The 26,040-nt window shown below is 30.5% G+C and overlaps 1 protein-coding gene and 1 pseudogene across 5 annotated transcripts in view; one reads left to right on the top strand and one right to left on the bottom strand.

The window, feature by feature from the left end:
• Nucleotides 1-7,593, bottom strand: part of LOC142325580 (T-complex protein 1 subunit beta-like) — a 49,901-nt gene extending 42,308 nt beyond the window's left edge. For 4 of the 5 annotated variants that reach the window (XR_012756572.1, XR_012756571.1, XM_075367498.1 and 1 more), the window contains exons 1-2: nt 7,466-7,593; nt 6,381-6,690 (exon numbers count right to left, since the gene is read on the bottom strand). Coding sequence is in view for 3 of the 5 variants with exons in the window: in XM_075367498.1 (XP_075223613.1) it covers nt 6,381-6,690; nt 7,466-7,468 (313 nt within the window). In the remaining 2 variants the exon portion in view is untranslated. Of the gene's footprint in view, nt 1-5,708; nt 5,922-6,380; nt 6,691-7,465 lie in introns of those variants that run through there. The other variant, XM_075367499.1, reaches the window with a different exon arrangement.
• A 2,303-nt stretch (nt 7,594-9,896) lies between these two features.
• The window catches only part of LOC142325793 (T-complex protein 1 subunit beta-like), a 29,895-nt pseudogene continuing 13,751 nt past the window's right edge, over nt 9,897-26,040 (top strand).

Here is a 26,040-nt window from a genome sequence, read left to right as displayed (position 1 = left end):
CCACGCCCGGTATGAGGTAAAAAGACAGTAATATTATTTTTCGCTTAAGATGCAGTCTAGTACTACAATTAGTTACCCAACGTAACTTCGCACGGGCGTTGCTCTATGTTCAACCCTGCGGCACATTTATGCATAATCATATCTCGGATAATTATAACAATAAAAAAATATTACAATTTAAGTACAGTTTATTATTTTTTAATTTTAATGAAATGAAAATAATAAATAATAATTTTTTAAGACGCTAAAAAATTATATGCACCAGTCCCCATAAAATACTATTGGTGGAGAAGATCATTAATTTTGTAAGTTTAATTAATTTTTAGTAAAATGACTATAAAACTTTTACGATTTCCAAATTACTTTCATATAATCTTTATTTTTATGAAGGAACAGTTTGAGAGTGTAATTGCAGAAAAACGTTTTTGTGAACAAAACAGTCGAAGAATCGATAACTATTTAAATTAACGGGTTGGCTAATTAGCTTTATTTTTTGTTACGAGTTAATAATTAGTAAATGAATAAAATATAATGAAAAAATGTCGGCCTATATCTAGCGCAAATATAAAACAGAATAACATTTCCTGAATGAACTGAGGAAACACACACGACGGAAAGAGCGGTAGAATCAGTGGAGAGTTCTGGGTTTAATCCCGGCAAAATTTGGTATTTTTCATACGCTTTAAATCTATGAATTGAGAAGGTAAAATTGATTAAGTGAAATGCTAGCGCATTACGTCATTATTTACCATTGGCTGTGAAATTACGTAACTAATAACTTCGTTACAAATACACTCTTGCTTAAATCCGAGTCTTGGTTCAACAAACAATATTTTAATATTTATTTTTATTTATCTCTTAGATTTGTCACCGCTTTTAAGTCGAAAAATGTTTTAGATATGGAGGTCCGAATAATCGACGTTTTAATGAACATTAATCTCAGATTATATTTTTTAATTTGATTCAGAATTAATTTCTGTTTTTTGTTATAAGAAAATCTCTGGTAACTCGAGTACTTAAAACAAGCAATAATTTATACGTTATTTATTTTTTTTATATTTATTTTTTTATAAAAAATAGTAAAATGATAATATAATGATTCGTTATTAAATTAAGAAAAAAAATTATAAAAATTTTACCATAAGTAATAAAAAAATTTTTTTATTCATTTCCTTACTGGGTTAACTTGTTGGAAGATTTATTCTATGAAAATGAATTGAATAAGATATAAGACAAATGCAACGCAGCGATTTATCTGATACCCAACTGTGGCGAGTACACTGGCAAGGCGGGAAAAAAATCAGTTTAAATGGCAACATAGCGTCTGTCATAGCATCAGTAAATGTTAGAACTGTGTTTTATGAATACAACTCCCTATTAAGAATATTAATGTCTGTACGTTAACCGAAACGAACGGTTGTCTTACATAATTTTGAAGTAATTTTCAGTTTAAGTAAACCTTATTATCTCTTTATAAATAATATATTAATTAAATTTTTTATTTATTTGTATAATCACACACCCGCGCACAATGTTAATTATATATATTGAAATGTATTACTCTGTATAAATTTATTTTTTTCTCATTCAAATTTGTTATAGCAAAACCTTTGCAATTACAAAAATAAAAACTGATAGAATGTTCTAAATTTTTTTTGTATAAACTTCGTTAAAATTTTATTGGTAGCTCCGCTCCTTTATATATATATATATATATATTAAATAAAAACTACTACCAAACCCGATAAATTTGAAAAATATATTTATACAAATTTATTAAAATGTTATATCTTGCTTCCTTTCCAAGCAAAAATTAGTTGCTTTTTTGTGTTATTCCTAAGTCTATATTGATTTATAAATAATTAACGACACGAACTGATATCGGTGAACAAATGGTAAATTATTTGGGAGTTGAACCCAGGAGCCTCAGAATCAGTATATTTTTAATAACGATACAGATACGAATTTTTTTCTTGCTAGTATGCTTCACTCTCGTTACCAGACTTAAAACATGTAAAATTACATGTTTAAAAACTTTCTCTTTACACAGAAATCCACTTTGCTTATATCACGTACTGTTAAATTTGATATACGATGGACGTATTTTACTTCTCTGGTTAATTAATGGTCAAATAACCCAAAGTATAACCAAATATTTAACTTGTTTCGTTTTATTTGCTTTTTTTTATATTGTTTTGCTACTATTTAGAAGTATTTGGATACATTATTAAGAGATAAATACTGTAAATTAATTAATTTATTATTATTAAATTTATTAATTTATTTTGTAAAAATAAATGAATTTAATCTCGAGTCTAACATTTTTAACCTGATAAATAATTTGAATAGTACAAAGAATAAAGCAATTGCAAATTTTTATTTCAGAAATTGTAATAATATTAACGAAAAAATAAAACTTTCTTTAATCATATATCTCATTAAAAAGTAAACTGGATACATTAACAAGTGATCAGGTTAGGTTTAAACAACAATATCGACTAGAGGCACTGTAGTATTGAGTAATACTCTACCGACAATTCCCCGCCAATAAGTGCAAGACTGGTTAGATTTCGTAACGTTTTTTTGTAGTCATCATGTTTTTCTGACGTCATTGCCACGGCAATGACGTCATCGACATACATCATCAACAACCTCTACTTATAAACAACAAAGCGTCATCAAAAATTACTCCATGTAAAATTTGGTCCGCAAACTGTTTCATTCACGATCAGTTTTTTTTTTTTTTTTTAACAACAGACCATCCGTTATATGTTGTCTAATATTAAACTATTTTATTTTTTTATTATTATAATTTATTATCAGTCTTGACAAACTTATAATTACATAAAATATTAAAGAGAATAACTTTTCACTTAAACTATGAATGTACGTATTACTATAATAGCCAACCATACACAAAGGAGCTTATAACGTGATTTTCACTTATTTATTTATATCATCTAATAATCAGTTTATATTCGTAATCAAACTCAATATACAGCGTGATTCAGGAGGATAGGGCAATACTTTGACAACTCATTCTAGAGGCTAAAAATAAAAAGTTCATATAAACATAGGTCCGAAAACGTTTCGTTAGCAAGTTACCAGGCGCCGGCCAGACAGCGCGGCAAGGAACTTTTATCATCACGCATTACTAAAACAAATATTCATATCTACTTATCTTAAATAATGTATTAATTTGAATTGAACATATTAATATCTAGTTATTTTTTCTCCAATTATGAAATTAATTTTTAGGGTGTAAAAATATTGAGCCTGACTAGGACTCAAAGCCAGACAGCGCGGCAAGGAAGTATGCTGCTTGTAGGTCAGGATTTTGTCATGCATCATGCTGAGGTACTTTCGGTTTGTTTTGTGTCGCAGTTCTTTCCCCACAAATAAGACCTTTAGCAACTCTCTGGCATTTTTGTAACTTAAATGGAAGCAGCTTTTCTCTGTTGTGTTAGGTTTCAGACACTAATTATCAAAGTACATACGAAGCAATCTCAGTTCCTCCTTAATCATTATCTCACACAATTCCTGAATATTTTTACACAGAGTTTATTTAAATAATACTAATTGAAAAAAAAGAAAAAAAAAAGATTTATTTGTAGCTCGTCCAACGTGTACATATGTAATTAATATATGATCAAAATAATTTTCAATAGCGGCTTCTGAATGATTTTGTAGTAATGTTTTTTAATACTTAATATATTTATCTTAACATTATTTTATGTAATTATTACCAAAGAAAGCAGGGGCAGATAAATGTGAAGAATACAGAACAATTAGTTTAACTAGTCATGCATCAAAAATCTTAACTAGAATTTTATACAGAAGAATTGAGAGGAGAGTGGAAGAAGTGTTAGGAGAAGACCAATTTGGTTTCAGGAAAAGTATAGGGACAAGGGAAGCAATTTTAGGCCTCAGATTAATAGTAGAAGGAAGATTAAAGAAAAACAAACCAACATACTTGGCGTTTATAGACCTAGAAAAGGCTTTCGATAACGTAGACTGGAATAAAATGTTCAGCATTTTAAAAAAATTAGGGTTCAAATACAGAGATAGAAGAACAATTGCTAACATGTACAGGAACCAAACAGCAACAATAACAATTGAAGAACATAAGAAAGAAGCCCTAATAAGAAAGGGAGTCCGACAAGGATGTTCCCTATCGCCGTTACTTTTTAATCTTTACATGGAACTAGCAGTTAATGATGTTAAAGAACAATTTAGATTCGGAGTAACAGTACAAGGTGAAAAGATAAAGATGCTACGATTTGCTGATGATATAGTAATTCTAGCCGAGAGTAAAAAAGATTTAGAAGAAACAATGAACGGCATAGATGAAGTCCTACGCAAAAACTATTGCATGAAAATAAACAAGAACAAAACAAAAGTAATGAAATGTAGTAGAAATAACAATGATGGACCACTGAATGTGAAAATAGGAGGAGAAAAGATTATGGAGGTAGAAGAATTTTGTTATTTGGGAAGTAAAATTACTAAAGATGGACGAAGCAGGAGCGATATAAAATGCCGAATAGCACAAGCTAAACGAGCCTTCAGTAAGAAATATAATTTGTTTACATCAAAAATGAATTTAAATGTCAGGAAAAGATTTTTGAAAGTGTATGTTTGGAGTGTCGCTTTATATGGAAGTGAAACTTGGACAATCGGAGTATCTGAGAAGAAAAGATTAGAAGCTTTTGAAATGTGGTGCTATAGGAGAATGTTAAAAATCAGATGGGTGGATAAAGTGACAAATGAAGAGGTATTGCGGCAAATAGATGAAGAAAGTAGCATTTGGAAAAATATAGTTAAAAGAAGAAACAGACTTATAGGCCACATACTAAGGCATCCTGGAATAGTCGCTTTAATATTGGAAGGACAGGTAGAAGGGAAAAATTGTGTAGGCAGGCCATGTTTGGAGTATGTAAAACAAATTGTTGGGGATGTAGGATGTAGAGGGTATACTGAAATGAAACGACTAGCACTAGATAGGGAATCTTGGAGAGCTGCATCAAACCAGTCAAATGACTGAAGACAAAAAAAAAAAATGTAATTATATTTAAATAATTAAAATGAACTTAATATATATCTATTTTTTTTTTCATAATTTGTTTATATTTATAATTGATCTTATAGTGACATGATCTATAGTGTTTTTTTATACTCCAATCGTAATAAAGACTTATTAATTTTTTATTTGCTTATTTTACCAAATATACTACTTATAACATTTTATTTTACTTTGTAGAAGAGATTCTTCTGATAGCTCATTTGCATGTTTTTTTATGAATTAACTTGAATTTTTTTGAATAAGTGAAATTTTTTTAAACAAAAAATTACTATACTGAGATGAAAGATTTGAATAATTTTTCATTTCAATATTGCCAACATTGACTACGTAATACTGTTATTACCATATTTGACAGGCAATCATTTCCAACTTTTCAAAAAAAAGTAGACTAAGGTGTGGTGTGAAAAAAGAAATAATTTTTTCTGTATTTATCAGATTTTTTAATATTGGGTTAACCTGAACACACATTTCATAAGCAGTACGAAGGAGATAATCAATTAGTAACTTTTCTAACAAAAGCTTATGTTTTCTAAAACGTGAAACAATCCAAATGTTTTATGATAAAAGCCAACTGCATTTTAACTTAATTACAAAAACAAAACTGAAATTAATTTACTAAATTATGCCTATTATATTTGTTTCATCTTCATGATGCTGTATATATATATATATATATATTCTAGTTCTATGGTGCAATTAAAGAAAAGTGTTCATAGGATGTCAACTGGTCATTTTAATACTAGGGTCAATTTCCCATCTAATTATGCCATCAATATATATATAAATATTAAATAGAGTCTCGGAGGTTCAAATGTGATAATTTCATCATTTGACTCTCCTGCAATGTTGATGGCAGTTTTAGGAGATAATTACTTGTAAGCCTTGCCAAAAAACTGTAATTGTTTTTCAATTAAATAATTTTATATATATATATATACTCATAATTTTTTGAAAGTTCAAATAATTCATTAACATACTGACTAACTGTGCTAATTAAATTTAATATGAAAAGAAATTTAAACCAACAAAACACAGTAAATAGATAAGTTAATATGGTAAGTTTAACTTATCTATCATTAAATATATATACAACTGTATAATATATTTAATAGAAAACAGATATTAGAAAACAATTTTCTTCAATTAAAATCAAAAAATTCACTGCAAGTTAATTTTTTTTAATTAATAGTTTCCGAGCTCAACAAACTTTTCTTGAAAATAAATTAATAAACATTAAAAAAAAATATCATGAAATATTAAATGAATTAAGCAAATAAATTAATAAAAATTTACAAACCCAACACAGTAACAGAAGTTGTTCCATCACCAACTTCATCATCCTGAACTCTAGAAATATCAACTAAAACCTTAGCTGCAGGATTATCCACTCCAATATTTTTTAAAATGGTTGCTCCATCATTTGTAACTTCAACCTGACCTTCATTGCGTCCTGATGAAACTAATATTTTATCCATTCCTTTAGGCCCTAGAGTGCTTTTAACTAAATCACCAACAGCAATTGCTCCAATAAATGAAGACATCCGAGCTGTTTCAGCTTTCTCCTCAGCTGCTTCATTTTTTAATGTTCTTACAGGATTTAATGACACCTAAAAAATAAATAAAATCAGATACCTGAAATAATAATAAAGACTTATACACTGAAAACTAAATGAAACTTAATCATTCTATATACTCAAAATACAGAGTAGGCATTTACAACCATCAAATACAAAAAACAGAATCTGCTACCATACCTGGGAATAACATAAAAGATCATTCAAGACTATAATCAATCTTCTGTGACAGCGTAAATGTGCAATTTATACTGCTAAGGAGGATATTAGATACAGATATTATATATGTATATATAAAATGAAAATAGCGTCATTATATTTCACACGTATTTATATCATTTCTTAAAACTGATTATAAATGAGTGTCATAACAATGACAACGGATTAGCCAATTAATATTCTCTTTACTTTAACAAAATCTCAAATTTTAGAACCACCCCGAACCATAAAAAAAACGTCCTGCAGGTACATTAACTTCAAAATAAAACCGAATGAAGAAATGAACCATTTAGTACGAAATCATGAAAAATATTTATAAAAAACCATACTACTCACTCAATAATTGACTACCTTTGATTTTTACAACTGAACCGACTATACATTCACAAAGGAAAAACAAACTAATGTTTTAAAACAAAACATGTGTACTATTACAAATTTCTAAGTTTAGTTTACAGTTACAAGCATGTGAACCATCCGGTTTATAATGTTCGTCGTAAGTGCATTAAATAAGTAATTATAATGATTAAAAGATACATATAATTTTATTTAAAAAGGATGAATATAAAATGATTCAACTTAAGCTTACCATTCTGAAATTATTTATACAATAAACGATGTAACGATTTCAATATAACCTCACAGCTCGAGAAACTCAACTCTGGTGAACGGAAAGCAGGTTATCCACCCACATAAAGCAATGACAAATACTATGCCGCTGCTATGGAAAAAAAGATAAAGTTATAAATTACTACTTCTTAAAAATATTAATTTAAAAAAAATATATAACAAAAGTAGTTACGGTATTTTATTCTTAAAAATCATTGTAAAAAAAGAATATTTACTTTGGGAAGTTATTAGTAAAGTAATTTATTATAATGCCAAAATCACATTGTTAATCTATAATTACGTCTGAAGAAATGATATAAAATATCTATGACCATATGAATTTTGTTAGTTTCAATGAACGTATTTTTTAATATATTTTTAATTTTCTAAAAATAAAATGCTCCATAAATAAAACTAAAAATGTTGCACACCCAAACTTAATTTATATCATTCGTTTTTATAGATAGTCGACATTGCTTATGTTGATTAGAAAAGAAACATATCGGATAACCGTTGACATACTCTACGTACTTCATATACTTAGGTATAAGCATAGTTTCCTCTAGGTTGCGCGGGTGCGCGACCGCGCAATATTTTTAGAGACACTGCTATTAATATTCACAGAGAAATTTATTTTCCACGCATCTACAATCAGCTATAGTAAATATTTAAAGTATACTCAATAACACGTTTCGTTGAGAATACGTCGTAGTATACAACTTTCTTACGGGCGTTGATAACTATTCGCAATATAAACAGTATTGAGTTATCGGCAATTCATCACACAAAAGTTGTAATGCTTCTCAGTGATGAAGCCAGTGTTATACTCGATTCGTTTCCTGAAATTTCAAGGTCAGCTCTCTACACCATTGTGAGTGAGAGACTTCAGTACTGCAAACTGTGTGCGAGATGGGTTCCCAAGATGCTGTCCGACCATCACAAAACAATGAGAATGGACGCCTCCCTAACGTTTCTCCAGCGCTACCACAATGAAGGAGAAGATTTTTTGATAAAATTGTCACAGGAGACGAGACATGGTCCATTTTGAAACTGAAGAAACAAAAGAACAATCCAAACAGTGGATGCATTCTCATTCTCCCAATAAACCAAAGAAGTTCAAGCGAACCTTCTCCAACAGAAAGTGTATGGCTACTGTGTTCTGGGACCGGAATGGAGTTCTCTTGGTGGAATTCGCGGAACATAGCATGACCATCACTGCAGCCCCATACTGCGTGACTCTTCAACATCAACGAAGGGCAATTCAGAATAAGCGAAGAGGAATGTTGTCATCAGGCATTGTCTTTCTCCATGACAATACTTGGCCACACACTGCAGCTGTAACAGAGAAGCTCCTGCAGCGTTTTTGTTGGGAAGTGTTTGATCACCCACCATATAGCCCGGACTTCGCTCCATCTGATTTTCACCTCTTTGTTCACATGAAACGCTGCCTAGGAGGACAACATTTTGGCACAGACATGGAGCTGTAGACCAGCGTAGAAACACGGCTGAAAACACAGGCGGCTCTGTTCTATGACGAGGGTATTGGAAACTTGGTACCACGTTACGACAAATGTCTAAATTGGAGTGGCGACTATGTAGAGAAATAGTGTAACTATGTAAGTACTTGTTACAATTAAAATTTTTTTTATTTTCACTGTGGTTTTAATTTCTTGACTGATCGGACCTTGAAAAAAAAATAACCCTCGTATTTAGAATGCTGTTTGAAAGCATGATGGATTTCAATGGTGTTCAATTTAATAATGTTCAAGGATATTAAAATAAATTCTTAACTGTGTACATTTGGTTGGTTTATTTCAGATATACAGAGCAATTCAGGACTAGGGGGAAATAATTTGGGAATTGATTATAAAGCTTAAAATAAGGAAAAATGTTCATATAATCATATGTACAAAAACTCTGTCATAGAGTTAAGGCTAGCAAAAATATTTCACCTGGATTTCAGTATACCTCTATTGACCCACCAGGTTGGTCTAGTGGTGTGAACTTGTCATCGCAAGTCAGCTGATTTCAAAGTTGAGGGTTCTAAGGTTCAAATCCTAGTAAAGGCAATTTCTTTTATACGGATTTGAATACTAGATCGTGGATATCGGTGTTCTTTGGTGGTTCTATTCTCTGGTTGGTCTTCCTATTTTCATCTTACTATAAAGATATCATCTACTCATTAGTTATTTCTGTCATATTTACTTATATATAAACTGTTGTGCAGATTGTAGAAATATTTTTAATTCTCATTCAAGTGCGAGTTCTCATGTGTGTAACATTCAGTTTTGTAGCTGACTTTCGTATTTGCGAGTATATGTTGTTCATTAAATTGAGTGTTTTTTTATTAAATTAGTGTGTTTACAAAGTGTTTCGTTTTAAAATACATTAGTTATTGTATTATATTAATAATGCCTCAAAGTTGCATTAATCATTCAAATAATTTCTGCTACATCTCTGGTAAGTTAACATTCTAGTCTCAGAAAAGAAATATAACTCCATCGATAAAAATGTCATACAAACTGTATTTTGAATTAAATTAGGTGATCAGTACAAATCAGTTGGGATCCTTATAATTACTGTGCTTCTTGTGTAACATTGCTGACTAGTTGGCTAAATAGATCTTGTCACATGCCATTTGCAATTCCAAAAGTTTGGAGAGACCAAAGAATCAAACCACAAACAGTTATTTATGTGTAATAAAGATATCTGGGATAACTGATAAAAAGGTGTACTGTTAAATACCCTGATATTCCCTCTGCCATGCAGCCAGTGCCACATAGCCAAGAGATTCCAATTCCAGTACCACCAGAAACACAGATCTTAGATGAAGATGCCAAATTTTGTGCTGACTTTCCAACGTAAAAGATGCCATCCTTTCAGTATTGAAAGGATGGCATCTTTTACAACCAAACACTAAATAAGTGCTTTCTGTGACATCCAGTCAGAATTTGAACATTTATCTCTCAGTATGAAAACTTAGTATATTGCAATGATGTGAACTATTTACAGGAAGCTTTGGGACATACACACCATCCTGATGAATGGGAAATTTTTATTGACTTGTAAAAACTTCAAGTTTGAAAGCTGTTCTTCTTCACATTAGAAATAAATACTCATCAATACCATTAGCATACGTGTTCACATGAAGGAGTCTTATGAAAATATGAAACTTGTATTGAACAGGATTCAGTAAGAGAAATATTTATGGCATATGGAAACACTTGGATTGCAACTTGGTTATACTAAGTTCTGTTGCTTTTGTGTGAGTGGGACAGCAGGAATAGGAAAAAAGAGCAGTGGCCAAAGACCACTAACTGTAGGAGGCCAGTACTGACTGTCAGTGGTCTGTGCTGACTGTCAGTAGACAGTAGTGACTGCCAGTGGCCAATACTAACTGTAAGAGAAAAGAATATTAGTCAGGCATTAGTAAAACCAGAAAAGGTTTATCTTACACCACTACACGTTAAGGTAGTTTATTAAAAAATTTTGTTAAAGCAATTCAGTTTCTAAAAAGCAAATTCTCTAATATAAGTGATGCTAAAATAAAGGAAGTTATATTTGTTGGGCCACAAATAATAAAACTATGAGTAATCTGGCGATTGAAGAATGTTGATTTTGAGATTGCTGCATGAAAATCATTTCAAACTGTGGCGAACAATTTCCTTGGAAACCATAAGGCCAGTAACTACAGAGAACTTGTTAGTGAACTTCTTCAAAACTGTATAGAACTTGGGGGTAACATGCACTCAAAATCTATTTCTTACATTCACATTTGGAATTTTTCTCTAACAATCTCGGTGCTACCAGTGATGAATATGGAGAACGCTTTCACCAGGACATATCTACAATTATGTTACCAGGGAAAATGGAACCCAGAAGTGTTAGCTGACTACTGTTGGAATTTTAAGAGGAATCTACTTATAGCAAATTACAGCAGAAAATCCAAAAGAAATAGATTTTAGGCGAGTACAAAGTGCATGTAATGTACTGTCATATTACGTTCACCTTACATATTTTGTTTCAAAAAAATTTTAATTCTTAAAAAATTGAGCTCAGTAGAAAAAAGCTATTAACATACATGAAATCAGCATAGAAAATATTATAAGAGTTAGCAATTCACTCCCACTTAACAAACAAAAAATTAAACTTTGTTGACTAGTTTAATATCTAAAAAATAAAATCTTAGAATATTAAATTTATTTAAACATTATTTTATTTTTACTGAATGTTATTTGTTCATTGGTTATTCCAATGACCAAATAAAACTTGGTTCTTTGCTGCAGTATGCAACACCTAACCTACTGATTAATGCAATATATGATAATTTGATTAAAGTATGACTAAAAAGTATTAAGCAACTTTTTAAAAAAAATTTGTAATATTACTTATAATAATAATTTAATTAGAATATTTTGATCATAGCATGTGAGTCAAATAATGACGGAGTTTCAAACAGTGGTAGTATTGCAACAAATTATGACAGAAACATGAAGTATATGTCAAAATATGTTAAACTCTCCAAGAACCTTATCTGTTTATTAGATCTGCATATGAACTCCAGTAGTTGCCTTGCAGACATCAAGATGATTTTCAACTTCTTGGTATACAAGGCAGAGAACTGGTTGACATTAAAATAGCTCTGGTGATTCCTTCTTTTAAATGGTGCACTTTTTTTTATTGGAATAAAGAACCGCTCTTGTTTTGCATAACTCCATAAATAGAAATTCAAAGGGATAAGATCTAGAGACTTTGCTGAGGAAATGTTTAAGATAATTCCACATGAATGTGACAAAATGTGGAGGAGCTTCATCTAACTGGAGAATGAAATTCTCTGGCATTTAGAGCACTGCATACCCTTCTGAGATATCCAGAAAGTTTCTTGCTTTCTGTTATAGTTTTTAACAAAAACAAAATGAACAGTGTCTCATTCATTCAACTGCGCATCACACATTAACTTTCTGCTATCATGTTGATGTTCTATAATGACATTTTGAGGTTCAATTTTGCATATTTTAAAAATAGTTTAATTTTATCCTGTGGATAAATTTATATAAACCTGAATTTTATATCTGGTAAAGCATAGTTCGTGGCCTTTGACCTTGTAACACAACATTGTGTGCTGGTACCAAAACTTATTTCCATATTGAAAACTGAGATAGTTTCTCCTCCTTTTAACTTAAACTTCATGTCCCTGTCATGTTTTATTGCCAAGTTTTGACCAATTGGTATCCCACTACTATTTTACAGATGGCCTTGGATATATAATTTTGATTTGGTGTTATAAAATTGCAATTTTTTAATTTGAATTTCTTTTATAATTTTTTGATATTTGTGTATTCATGGTTGAGTACAGTTCACACTACTTGTTCAGACAGCACTGCTGTCTGGCACAATGTGATGTTAAATATTAGTTTTTCCTTCTTTTCAACATAATTTGTTTGTATTTTATATGTGTTTATTGTTTATTAATTATTAGTGCGTAGCATGCAACCATACGATATGGCCTAGTCGCCAAGCTTGTTGGATTCAATCTTATTACATTATCGTAAGATGTGTTAACTTATGGCGGGCAAAATGTTGAGACACAGCTGCTGGCAATTAACTCTGCCCCATCTACACTATATAAGCCAGCTCAATACTAGAATCTGCCAGTCTCTCCTTGTCCAGCAAGTCTCAATCTATCATTTGAAGACTCATATCGTTCGGTCAAAATTTACACATCATACATTAGACATGTATATGCATTAAATTATGTATTTTTTTTCAACAATGTAATACAAATTAAATAAAATAATGAACATGTTAATATATCAGTATATCAATTTTTAATTCAAATCGGTATTTGTTTTATTTACAGTCCACTTAACATAAACAAAACACTAGCTGTTAAGAGAGCTGGACAGAATTTTATAGTATCATTTTCATGTAATTAAAACCAAGATTAATGTAAAAAAATTATATTTAAAATTACTCTCAATCGAAAGGAAACTTGGTGGTTGATTACCTGCATAAAAATTCAATCAACTTCTGTAACTTCTATGTTTGAAGTCACAGAAGAGGTTGAGTACATAGTTTGCTCTAAGATTCACTGATATTCTGTCTTATTTGTGGTACATATTTATTATACTTTAATGGTATTTAGGTACCAATCATACTTACAAATTTTAAAACACAAAGTGCCGATGTGAATAAAAGATAATTTCATTTACTTAATCTACATGTCAACTATTTCACTTTACATGGCTTGAAATTCATTTTAGTGAAATAAATACATAATATGGGTCCGATTAATTACATTGTTTTAAAGGAGTTTGTTGTTTTTACAGAATATCATTATACTTAATGAGGTTTATCACAATAATGGGATTTTCTGTAACTGTTTATTGGGTGTACTAAAAAGGAGTATCAGGGTTTAAATTGTTATACATTCGGATGAAGTGTTAATTTAAGGCTTGAATCAAACCAAAAGAGACAGTTTTAGTTACATGCATGGCCATAGATTGATTCCCTATTTTTACACTTGACTGTCCCACTAGCAAAGATGTGACTCCTGAACAGAAAGCCGTTTGTATTTTACAGGGTTGTGAAATTTAAACCTGTAGTTACAGTTCAACTTACATCCTGGACAGTTTACAGTTATTAAAGGCTTTGAAGCCCACCATCTATGCTGTGCATGCTATCTTCACAATAAAAGTGTTGCAGCATGAAATTACGACTTTCTTGATCATATTGTGTATAGTAATGAATCAGTATTTCATCTTAGTGAAAAAGTTAACTCGTATAATGTCAATATCTGGGGGTCAGAAAATCCATGTGAACTCTTACAATATTCAAGGGATTTTCTAAAATTAATTGTTTTAGGTTCAATGTTCCAATGCAAATTTATGGGCTTTTCTTTTTTGCTGAAGCAAGAGTAATAGAAATTGCTTATTTGGAAATTCTGTATATATAGCTCTTTCCTCGGTTATAAGATGGATCAGAGAATTTCATTTGCAACATGATTGTACGCATCCTCACTGGCATAACCGTGCATGGGATTGGTTGAATGATGTTTTCCTTGCTGCTGGATTGCTTGGCATGGATATGATGAGAGAGTTTGCGGCGGTCTCCAAGGTCATCCAATTTGACTCCGTGATTTTTTCCTTTGGTGTTTTATAAAGGATCTTGTGTATGTACTGATCTACCCATTTTGAGGCTAGGAATGAAACATTTGTGCATTTGTTAATTCCAGACTTGCTGTTGAAAAACAAGATGAACTCTTGTGTTGAATGGATGTATGCTGTGTAACAAAAGTTGTGCTCACATTGAACAAAATTGTGTGTGGAGTATTTTTCTGTAATATGTTTTTCCCTTGAATAGCTGCTGAACTTCTTCGAGAAGCCGAAAAACTTATTGATCAAAAAATTCATCCACAGACCATAATTGCTGGTTGGAGACGTGCTACTGAAGTTGCCCGAAATGCCTTGATGAATGCTTCATTAGATCACAGGTAAGTGATGTTTGTTTATATGTTTACGTAGGTAGATTTTACCTTTATAAAGACAGGTTCTAGTATATTACTAAGTATTTTTTAGTTGGTACAATTATTAAAATCATTTATTTCTTTCATTTACAGATAGCATAATTACAACCAGGCATATTGTTTCTTCTAGGTTTAGAACCCAAATCACTTCCTTTTACTTAAATTCAATTCAATTTTATTTCCTCTTTTTAAATACATAGAAACACACATAATATTAGAATACAAGAAATAATACCTGCAAAGTAAAAACTGAGCGCTGGTATGAGTTACAAAAATTTACGTTAAGAATATACTGTTATATAATAAAATTAAAGTTAAAAAAAAAGATTGTGTGTACTTATATATGCACGTAAGAAGTTATATTTCTTTGGCATGAATAAAAAAAATTTTTTATACATTCAAACAAATTTGAACAGAGTCAAACGATCGATAGAATACATTATACACCATGAATAAAAGTTTGAATAAATAACACTTAAATTAAATTAAATAATATTTATTTTATACAGTTTAAAAATTATTGAAGTATTCGTTGTCATATAAAACAAAGCTCATCGAATTTATTTTGATTAGTTTAGTTCCATTAATTCTTCTGATGACGATTGATTAGGAACAAGGTTTATCAGTGGCTTATGATATGAAAAATATGATACATGTAGTTTTATTTTATAGTAGTGTATTTTTTTCAAAAATTTTGTTTTTGGTAAATTTACCAAATTTAAAACCTGGGGACCACAAGCAATTTTATAGCACTAAGTATTTAACTTGCACACCACATAAATCTTAACAGCTGAACTGAAAGGGTAGCATAAGTAAAATGCATTCCATATTACTTATGCATAGACTGCTAGATGGTGCCGACAGCCCCTGATATAACTGTCTTAACAGCCATGGGGCTCAACGTTAAACAGTGTGTCATATTTTAAAGCATTATTTTTCTGTATAAAATTAGCCACACAGTTCCCAAAAGTTAAATTTGGAAAAAAGTCTGTTTACTTTGCTGTTTCATTTATCAGAAGTAGATAAACTATTTTTTAGATATTCCTCATTTAATAAAATTCATTTATCACCCAATGATCTTCCTCTTCCTGATTTTACAGTAATTTCTACATTTGTAAATAATAATTTCAAAAGATGTATTTTATATTTTAGTTCCTTATTAAACTATTACAAAGGAGTTTCTGCTTCAGTGATTTTGTTTAATTTGTTTATTACTTCAATTTTATAATGTTTTATTGCTTATACAGGAATAAGCATGAGTGATGTAAATTGTTTTAATGAACTTTCAGTATTTTAACTAGTCAGTGATTCTATATGATGAAATCATAGCAGTCTATTTCTTCTTAATTTGAAACAATAATCAGTGGGCCAAATCCCTCGTAATGAAACCTATATTTTTAGCTGTTACTCATGCTGGATAGAATTTAAAAAAACGTAATAGGATGTAAATAATTCTTCTTAAAAAGTAAAATAGATTACATGCATCGAAATGAAAAAAATAATAGTTTTTTTAATTACCTAAATTTTGACTTATTGATGTCAGCTCTCAATTAAAAACAAACAATACCAACATTGCATTGCTCCCTTAATTTAGGAGTCAAAATTTAGAGTGATAAAGTATTTTGGTAGAATTTTTTTACATCTTTAAAGTTTATTGCATAGTTTGCATATTTAATTTTGTTTTTATATAAAATTTGGTTAGACGTGTAAAAACTGTGTGACAAAACTGTGTTCTTAGTGTCACAAAAGTTTTGTGACGATAAGAAAAGGAGTACTGAGAACTGATATGAAGAGACTTATATCAAGTTCAAGTAAGGCTCTCTGGAATCTAGGAATATCAAGCATTATTTCACTACATTTTGATAGAAATAAGAAATTCAGATAAATTAAGTTAAGAGACTGCTAATGAACATGAGCTAAGACTGACTAGAATGTGAGAATATGAATTGTTGATTTACTCTTAGTTTTTTCACCAGTTTTGTTGAATTTTCAAAATATTTTGAACTGCGAGTCATATTTGTTGTATTATTAGAAAATGAGCAATAAATTTTATAAGTAATGATGACCGAAGAAACAATTGTTAAAAAATACCTTAAAAAAATAACAATATTGGTATTAAAATTTATTTTTTAATAAAAAAGGATCTTTGAATTATTGAGATTTAAAAGTATTATCCTTAGTCCTTAGTTAACATAGTCAAAATTTACATCAGAATCACAAAAGGAATTAATTACACAGGTCAATAAAGGTTAAGGTTCACTTAATTTAAAAACTGTTACAACAGGTCATATGCTAAACGTATTAGGAAGTAAAAAGTGTTGTCTAAATTATTTTTCCTTTAGTTGATATCAAATTTAACTTCATATATGCTGCATTCTCTTTGTACAAATGGTTTTTTTCATAATACTGTTTATGTTGATTGAATTATGTAACTTTCTAAATTGATTATTATTAAGGTTTAGTGTAATGTAAGTTTCTTTGTTATGGAAGTAAAATTTAAAGCTTGCTTTCATATAATTTTCCTATTAGAAAAGATTTTTTTTTATAAGTAGTTATTTGTTTAATGTACTTTTACAGTTTTCCCTCATATATTTAAGAAATTTACTTTATAATGAGAAAAGTATTTCCAGTTCAGAATTTACTCCTTGGATATATTTTTATCAATGAAATATTGACTATTGGTGCCTCATGGTGATACTGATGAAAAAAAATTGTGGCATAAGGGTCACCATTAACAGAAAAAAATTGTATCTAAATGAGCTAAAGTAAGATGTTAATAATTTCAATAATATGATTTTTTTATACATAAACATATATTTTAAATAAGTTCATTTTTTTCTAGTGGTGATGAAGCAACTTTCCGTGAAGATTTACTTAATATTGCTCGTACGACATTAAGTTCAAAAATTTTATCACAGTATAAAGAACATTTTTCAAAATTAGCAGTAGATGCTGTTCTTCGCCTTAAAGGATCCGGTAATCTTTCAGCTATTCAAATTATACGTAAAAAAGGTGGAACTTTAGAAGATTCATTTTTGGATGATGGTAATTTTTTACAGTTTTATTAACAATTTATATATATTTATAGAATTACATTGAAAAAACACTTTGGTGTGCTATTAATGCAGCATTCTGTTCCTAATAAAATAGATTAAAAAAAAGTCCACAAGTTAATCATTACAGGATTAAAAATGTCAGTTGTTTTTTTTCCTTGAATAAATTGAGGAATTTTTAAAGAAAAAATCTTAAATATTCTCATGTCTCAAATAAATAAATGTTTTATATTTATATAAAAAAACTGAAAGCATACATTTTGGTAAAGATAAAGAAGTGTAAAAAAAAAGGAATAGAAATTTTAAACATAAAATTGGGAATCAATAAAAAATTAAAACAAATATGTGAAAGGAGGGATTTCTATGAAGAATAAGCTTCAAAACAAAACAGAGTAATGAGAGAAGAATTCAGGAAACAAACTAGTGGGAAAGGAAAAGGGGATTGGTAAAATGGAACTTTGTGGTTCATAAACTTTCTTATAAATTACTATTCTGTTTTTGCAGTTCCAGTTAATATGGCAAAGCGACTTCTTATCAACTGTGATGATACCAATTGAGAAAAAATATTTATATAATCAAGTGTGAGGAATTCAGAATCCTAAAGTTTGTTGTTTCATACAACTAAAGTGCTTCTGAGGGTTTTGAACAGAAGGATATGCAGCAGACTTTTCAAATCTGGTGCTGAAGAACAATTTGCTTTTCAGGAGGGAAGGAATACATGAGATACATTGGATTACTGAAAACTGTTGGTGAAAGGTACATTGTGAAAGGAAGAGATGTATATATAGTTTTTGTAGGCTCTTGAAAATTTTTTCAACAGAGTAGAATGGATAAACTAGTGACCATTATAAAAAATAAAGATGTTGACTGGAAGGAAAGACCTTTACCTTGAACAAAAAGTGAAAGATCAAGTAGGAAATGACTTAGGGAAGAAGACAAGTTTGGAAGAGGTGTTAGACAGGGGTGTTGTTTTTCATCTGTTGTACCCTGTTAACATTTACGTTGAGGAGATCATAGGAAAGTGCAAGAAAGGAAAGGGTGTATGTTTTTGTGGGAAGAGTAGATTTGCTGATGACATAGTATGCTAGCAGAAAATATCAAGACATTTGCAGGATTGCTGGAGAACTTCGATAGAATGGGTAAGGACTTTGGTATGAAAATCAGTAATAAGAAAACTAAATCTATGATGATTGATAAAGAAAAAAAAAGAATGTTAGTTAACCTAGAAGGAGAGAGATTGAACAGGTGGAGTTCTTTAAATATCTTGGAAGCATTGTCTGTGATGATGTGAGATACACAAAGGAAATAAAAACTAGAATTACAGTGGGAAATGAAGCTTTCAATAGGAAGTGTTGCTTGTTGTGTAGCTTGATAAACATCTGAGAAAAAGACTTGCCAAATATTTTGTATGGAGTATAGCATTATATGGGGCTGAGACAGGGACTTTTTGCAACGAAGAGGAAAGTGCTTGATATTAAGGTAGAAAGAAGTTATGTTCATACAAAAAGGATAGCTGAAAATAGAAAAGAACAGCGAGCTAATGCTGTGTAAGGACCTACTTAATAGTAGAACACTGATGATGATGATGATTTTAATGATATATATAATATTTTGTCCTTATGAAGTAGCTCTGATATCATATCATGTTAGATTAAATACTCATGTAATATGAATTAAATTTTCTCTGTTTTTGAAATTTATTTTGACAAAATTTTTGAATTTTTTCAAAATATGATGTCTGTGTATTACTAATATAAAATAATAATTGATAATGCTAATGCTACAGTGGTCATTTATTTCTACTTTTTTGTTTTATTTAGGATTTTTATTGGATAAGAAAGTTGGTCAGCATCAGCCAAAACGTGTTGAAAATGCAAAAAATATTAATTGCCAACACACCTATGGATACTGATAAGATTAAGGTGTTTGGTTCTTGTGTACGTGTTGATTCTATGGCTAAAATTGCTGAATTAGAAGTGGCTGAAAAGGAGAAGATGAAAGATAAAGTGGAAAAGATTCTTAAGCATAATGCTAATGTTTTCATTAACAGGTACATTGCTGTTGTTTCTTACTAGTAATTAGTTTCATTGATATTCATATAATTGCATTTATTGATAAATTTAATTATTTTTTTTTTTTTACTATTATTACTTTATTTAATGTTCATTTGTAGGCAACTTATATACAATTATCCTGAACAACTGTTTGTTGATGCTGGTGTAATGGCTATTGAGCATGCTGATTTTGATGTTATTGAACGCCTTGCATTGGTCACTGGTGGTGAAATTGTTTCTACTTTTGATTTCCCAGATAAAGTTAAATTAGGTCATTGTGATGTTATTGAAGAGGTATGTTGTTTAGTGATAACATTTTATTTTATCATTTACTACATTTTGATTTAACAAATTTTACTGCATAAATATCATTAATATATGTACTGTATTAATTATAATGTTTATAAATTATTAGATCATTTTTAAATTACTAAAAAAAATAGATTAAAGAATTTGTGAAATATTGCCGAATTTTTTAAAAATTATAAATGGATGTATGATAAAAAATAGAGAAAAATCTAGAATTATTAGAAATAAATAATAGTAATGAAATTTAATGTTAGGGAAAACATTATTCTTGATGAATATATTTGAGGGCAAGGTTTTGGGTTAAAAACCTAGAGGTAGACCGAGAGCAACCATCATCAATATTGTTAAAGAAGAGATGGGCCTTGGTTTGTATAATGACTTGAAAAGAGAAGTGGAGATGAGAGTGACGTGGCTAAATCGAGAAGGCGAAGCCTTTATTGAATGATGATGACTGTGTTCTTGGTTCATAGTGGTTTTTCAGCATCCCACGTGTTCATCATCTTGAATATTCAACAGTGTTTAAATTCAGCAACCAACTTTTTTGCTGTTGAAAATGAAGGAGGAAGAATCCTCTGAAGGGGAATTTTATCCATTTTTTTAGAAAATATCAAAACTTGTTTATATTGTTTGATTGCCATAAATGAGCAATTATATACAAGCATCTGAAACTTAATAGCATGCCACCTTAAAATCTTATTCTTAACATATATCAAAGTCATTTTGTCATACTTGCTCCATTTCTGTGTCAGGCCGAGAACTTTCTGAACATCCCTATTATATGCGTATCTGTGACTCAACATGATCTGTACCTTCTCATTACTTTTTTGCTGATCATGGAATAGAAATATTGTTAAACACCTGATTCCCTGGTGTTTGAAGATGACTTGATGGTAGACTAATGATACTATTTCATTCAATAGGCAGACATATGCTTGATCTTGGCAACATGACGTTGTTGGTATTATAGTTCATTGCATTACAGTTACCTGTATTTTTAGTCGCTACTGAAATAACAAATATATTGTGGCATTTCTACCCAGGATTTATTTATACCCTGTGACAAATTCAATAATCCAAATTTTCAATTTATGAAAAGAACCTATACTGCAATATAATTAGTAATATTCATATAAGGTTTTATTTTAGATTTAAAGAATGACTTTAGATTCTAAAGATTTTCAGATGTACAGATTTTGTACATTTTTAAACATGTATCCATTCAAATACACCTACTTAAACAAATTTTTTTAAAATTTGAATTATGTCTGTTTTGTAATATGAATGCGTAAATTAAAAAAAATATCAATTAAGCAGAATATTAAATATGCAGAAGATACTAATATATAATTAAAATGCTGTATGTGGGTTTTTTCTTTCAGATAATGATTGGTGAAGATACTTTGTTGAGATTTGGTGGTGTACCTTTGGGTGAAGCTTGCAGTATTGTAATACGTGGTGCTACTAAGCAAATCATCGATGAAGCTGACAGATCATTGCATGATGCTTTATGTGTTTTAGCAGCAACTGTACGTGAAACAAGAGTTGTTTATGGAGGAGGTCAGCATTATTTTTACATTAACAGAAAATATATTTCGTAAAATACTTTTATGATAGTGATGCATGTTTGTGATATGAACATGATATTATGCTTTTATGATTGGTGTCAATGTAAGAAATGAGCACCAAGTTTGTTTAGATACACTGTTTTGTTGCTGTCACTTAGTGTAGTACTATCTGAGTGTGGCTGGTGTTGCTTTTCACATTTGTTACTTTTTATGATTATACTTTGAACGATGTTGTAAAACTGTTTGTTACGACTTCAGCTGGAATTACATTATTAAAAAAAAAAAAAAACAGCAGTTGATGAAAGCTATATACGTTTAACTTAAAACATCTTGATGTTTGTTACATTAAAAGATTTGGTTCAATCCCTCTTAAAACTAATCATTCTGTATATTATCTAACTTTAAGTTTTCTTAATATTGTTTAATGTATTTTAACTTTTTGCAGGTTGTAGTGAAATGTTAATGGCTTGTGCTGTACAGAGTGAGGCTACCCAAACACCCGGCAAAGAAGCTGTTGCTATGGAAGCATTCGCAAGAGCATTACAGATGTTACCTATTATTATTGCTGATAATGCTGGTTATGATTCTGCACAATTAATAAGCGAGTTGCGTGCTGCACATACAAAAGGAAATGAAACATATGGATTAAGTAAGATACTTAATAATGTTGCAATTACAATATTTATAAATTAACAATAATATTGAACATTTGTTAAAGAAAAGGAACAGAATTATTTATTTCAATATTTAAAAAAAAAGTTCTATAACAGAAACTTCAATCTTGATACCAAGAAAGTTCCGTAGCATTAAGAATCGTAGGAAAGTCTAAAATTCCAAAAAAAACCTCCTAGAGAGCTGACAAGGGTGATTTGAAAAAGGGACTTGAAAATAAAGAAACAGTTACCATTTGTCAATCAATTCACAATATCTCCTGATTAAATTGTTTGATTATAGTTGGCTACAGAGTGTAGCCAGCGGTTTATTTCAAAGAAGGCAGGCCTTCTTACCTCCGGGCGTATGCGGGAAATTGAAGACCAAGGTTTTGATTCTTGGCAAGCTAGGTGGGCTGATTCTTCTACTGGCCAACGGGCATGGTTATCCTTGTCCCGGGGGGTGCGGTCGCGCTTCGACGGGAGCATTTTGTGAGCTAACGACATTGTCGGCGAGGCGTCTCTGGGTGCCGCTTCAGTGGTATGCAGCGGCGTTTTACGATAGATGGTGATTGTCACGCAGGACTGCGCGATGGAGCTGTGTGGGAGTAGGTGTTCATTCTCCTCTCCCGGGCAGACCAGAGCGGAGTCAGTTAGGAAACTCATACGAGTAGTAAGCGAGGTTCTTTAAGGGAACTAGGTCTAAATTTCACTGTGTTAAGCTTTTTAGTGGGAAAGTTTTGTTATAGTGGTTGTTGCTTGGATCTGAGACATTCAATAAATTGGCTCATTAATAGTTAGTGCTAGGCGCGGGGTCTTCGTTCCGCGGTTAGGCTTCTAGCTTAGTTCTTGAGGGCGACGTGGTAGCTGCAGGTGTCTGTTGTCTTCTTTCTGAAGGCATAAACACTAAAACTATCTCGGGGTGAATTTTACCGATGCAGATGTCCCTCGGGGCATCTCTGCGGGGCCTGACCAGAAAGCTGTGGTGCGCAATCAGTTTGAGGGCGAGAAGATGTCCTCCGTTAAAGCCACTACTGGCTAGGAGAACGGAGGGGGTGGTGTAGCGACCGGACACGCTACGAGGTGGGATCTTCTCCCCTCGGGGGAACTCGAGATGTTTGATTATAGTGAAATAAAAACCTAATATAGGATTTGGGTCATTGACCTGGGTTGTATATGTTACTCTATAGCATAGAGTATACAAATTTCCACCAAATTTTGTTAATGAAATTGTAATTAAGTACTGCATTTGATGTACACCATAGGTCTATATTTTTTATGATGTTGTTCACCAAAAGAAAAGAAAAATTTATGAGTAATGTAATTTAAGGTATTACACATCTGAATTATTACTTGACTCTCCAAAGTATTAAAAGGATAACTTTTAAGTAATAAACAAGTAATCACTATTAGAAAAAGAATTTCAAAAATTCATGAATGGAAAAAATAGAAAAAATGGCAAATAGAAAAAATATTTACTCTGTTGGTATTGTCATTATATATAACCCATCAAACATACCATCAACACACCAATGGTATGTTGAATATCTACATATCGTGTCCTTATTAAAACTATGTGTATGAGTAATAACATGTACTAATTTACTCTCAAACTCCTGTAAATATATTTCTGACATAATTGCTGATAGTAGAAATCTCATACATAAGATATTCTTTTAATAGTAAAATCACTTATAAAGATATGATTAATAGAACAAATACAAACATACGAGGGATATCTCTAAAGTAAAGACTGCTGGGACTTACTTATAAAGATATGATTAATAGAACAAATACAAACATACGAGGGATATCTCTAAAGTAAAGACTGCTGGGAAATTCTCTCCTTAAATTTGGTGAATTTGTGTCATTCATGGCTATGCGTAATGTACACACTGCATTGTTGTCTGTAAGATGTAGCGTTTTAGTATCTTTGATTACATTTGAGTTATTACGTTATAAAATGAATAGGAAAATCGATATTGCCACTGACTGTGAAATTTGTGGAGTCATACGTTTTTTAAACCATCAAAACGTTAAGCTGGCTGAAATTCATAGGCAGTTAGTTGGTTGCTGTGTACAATGATAATGTATTCAATGAAAGAAACGTCCAAAAATGGTGTGAAAGGTTTAGAAATAACAGAATTAATGTGTATGATGAAGAACGTTCAGGGAGACCCCCTATAATCACTGAGGACTTTTTGAAACGTGTTGATGATGAAATCAGAAAAGATCATTACTCAATGATTTCCGACCTGGCTTTTCTTTTTCCTGATGTTTCAAGAGCTATTACTGGTCGCATTGTTCGTGACCTTTTAGGCTTCAGAAAGCTGGTGAAAGGTTAATCAGTGGCTAAACGAATTGGTGGCAGAAGAATATGATGAGGGTATATTGAAGCTGGCTTATCACTATGTCTTAATTCATGTGGCGATTTTATTGAGAAATAGTTTGTAGTTTAAGAGGAAAAAAATATTTATAAAGTTTTCAGGATAATTTTTTTTACAATGAAATGGTCTTTACGTTAACTTTTTAGGTTATCTTTAAAATAACCTCTCATAATAACAAAAAAAGTTAAATAATGAAATAAACATCATAAAATAATATAGAGGTTGAAAATGGATATGATACTACTGTAATTAATAATATTTATAAACAACTATCTAAACAATAAAAAAAATAAACTATCTTCAACCGATACATAAGACACAAAAGAGTGAAGAAATGTACATCAAGTATTTTATATTTAAATAATATCATTGAAAACATTACTAAAACTTTTAATAAGAAACATCAAAACTAACATACAAATCTAATAATCACATAATAAAATATCTACAAAAGAAAAATAATGATTGTATGGTATTTATATAGGAAAAACAAATAAATCTTTTAAAACTAGATTTCTTAAATATGATAGAAATTACAAAAAATAATAAATTACATTTATCTGATACGGAAGACAATCTAGTAAATAATAAAGATTCTATTTGTGATATTAATTCAGATTTAGAAATACAGTAGACTCGCAGTTATCAGAGGTAATTGGGACTGAGACCACTTCAGATACAGAAAAACGAAATGGAGGTTAAGTATGCTGTTGGGCTAAAAATAACGAAAAAACTAGTTAAAAATATACAGAATTAGTGTATTGTAAGAAAAAATGTAAAATAAACAATTACAGACCTGTAAGCATGTAGAAACTTAAGATTATTTTTTTTTGTAAAAAGTCAGATTGATTTTTGATTCAGCCTCTGTGCTGTTAGATGATTTGCAGTTATGCCAACACTGTAGAGACAGTATATCATGTGGTGTGCACTCTTCAATAATTGTCTTATTGTTGGTCTTCATTGTACCAATCACGAATACCTTCGCTGTTGATTTGATCTTCAACAGGTAGCT

This window comes from Lycorma delicatula, chromosome 5 (genome assembly GCF_047948215.1).
Source record: "Lycorma delicatula isolate Av1 chromosome 5, ASM4794821v1, whole genome shotgun sequence".
NCBI lineage: Eukaryota > Metazoa > Arthropoda > Insecta > Hemiptera > Fulgoridae > Lycorma > Lycorma delicatula.
The sequence above is the reverse complement of the archived record's forward strand: the minus strand, read 5'-3'. Positions and strand labels throughout refer to the sequence as shown.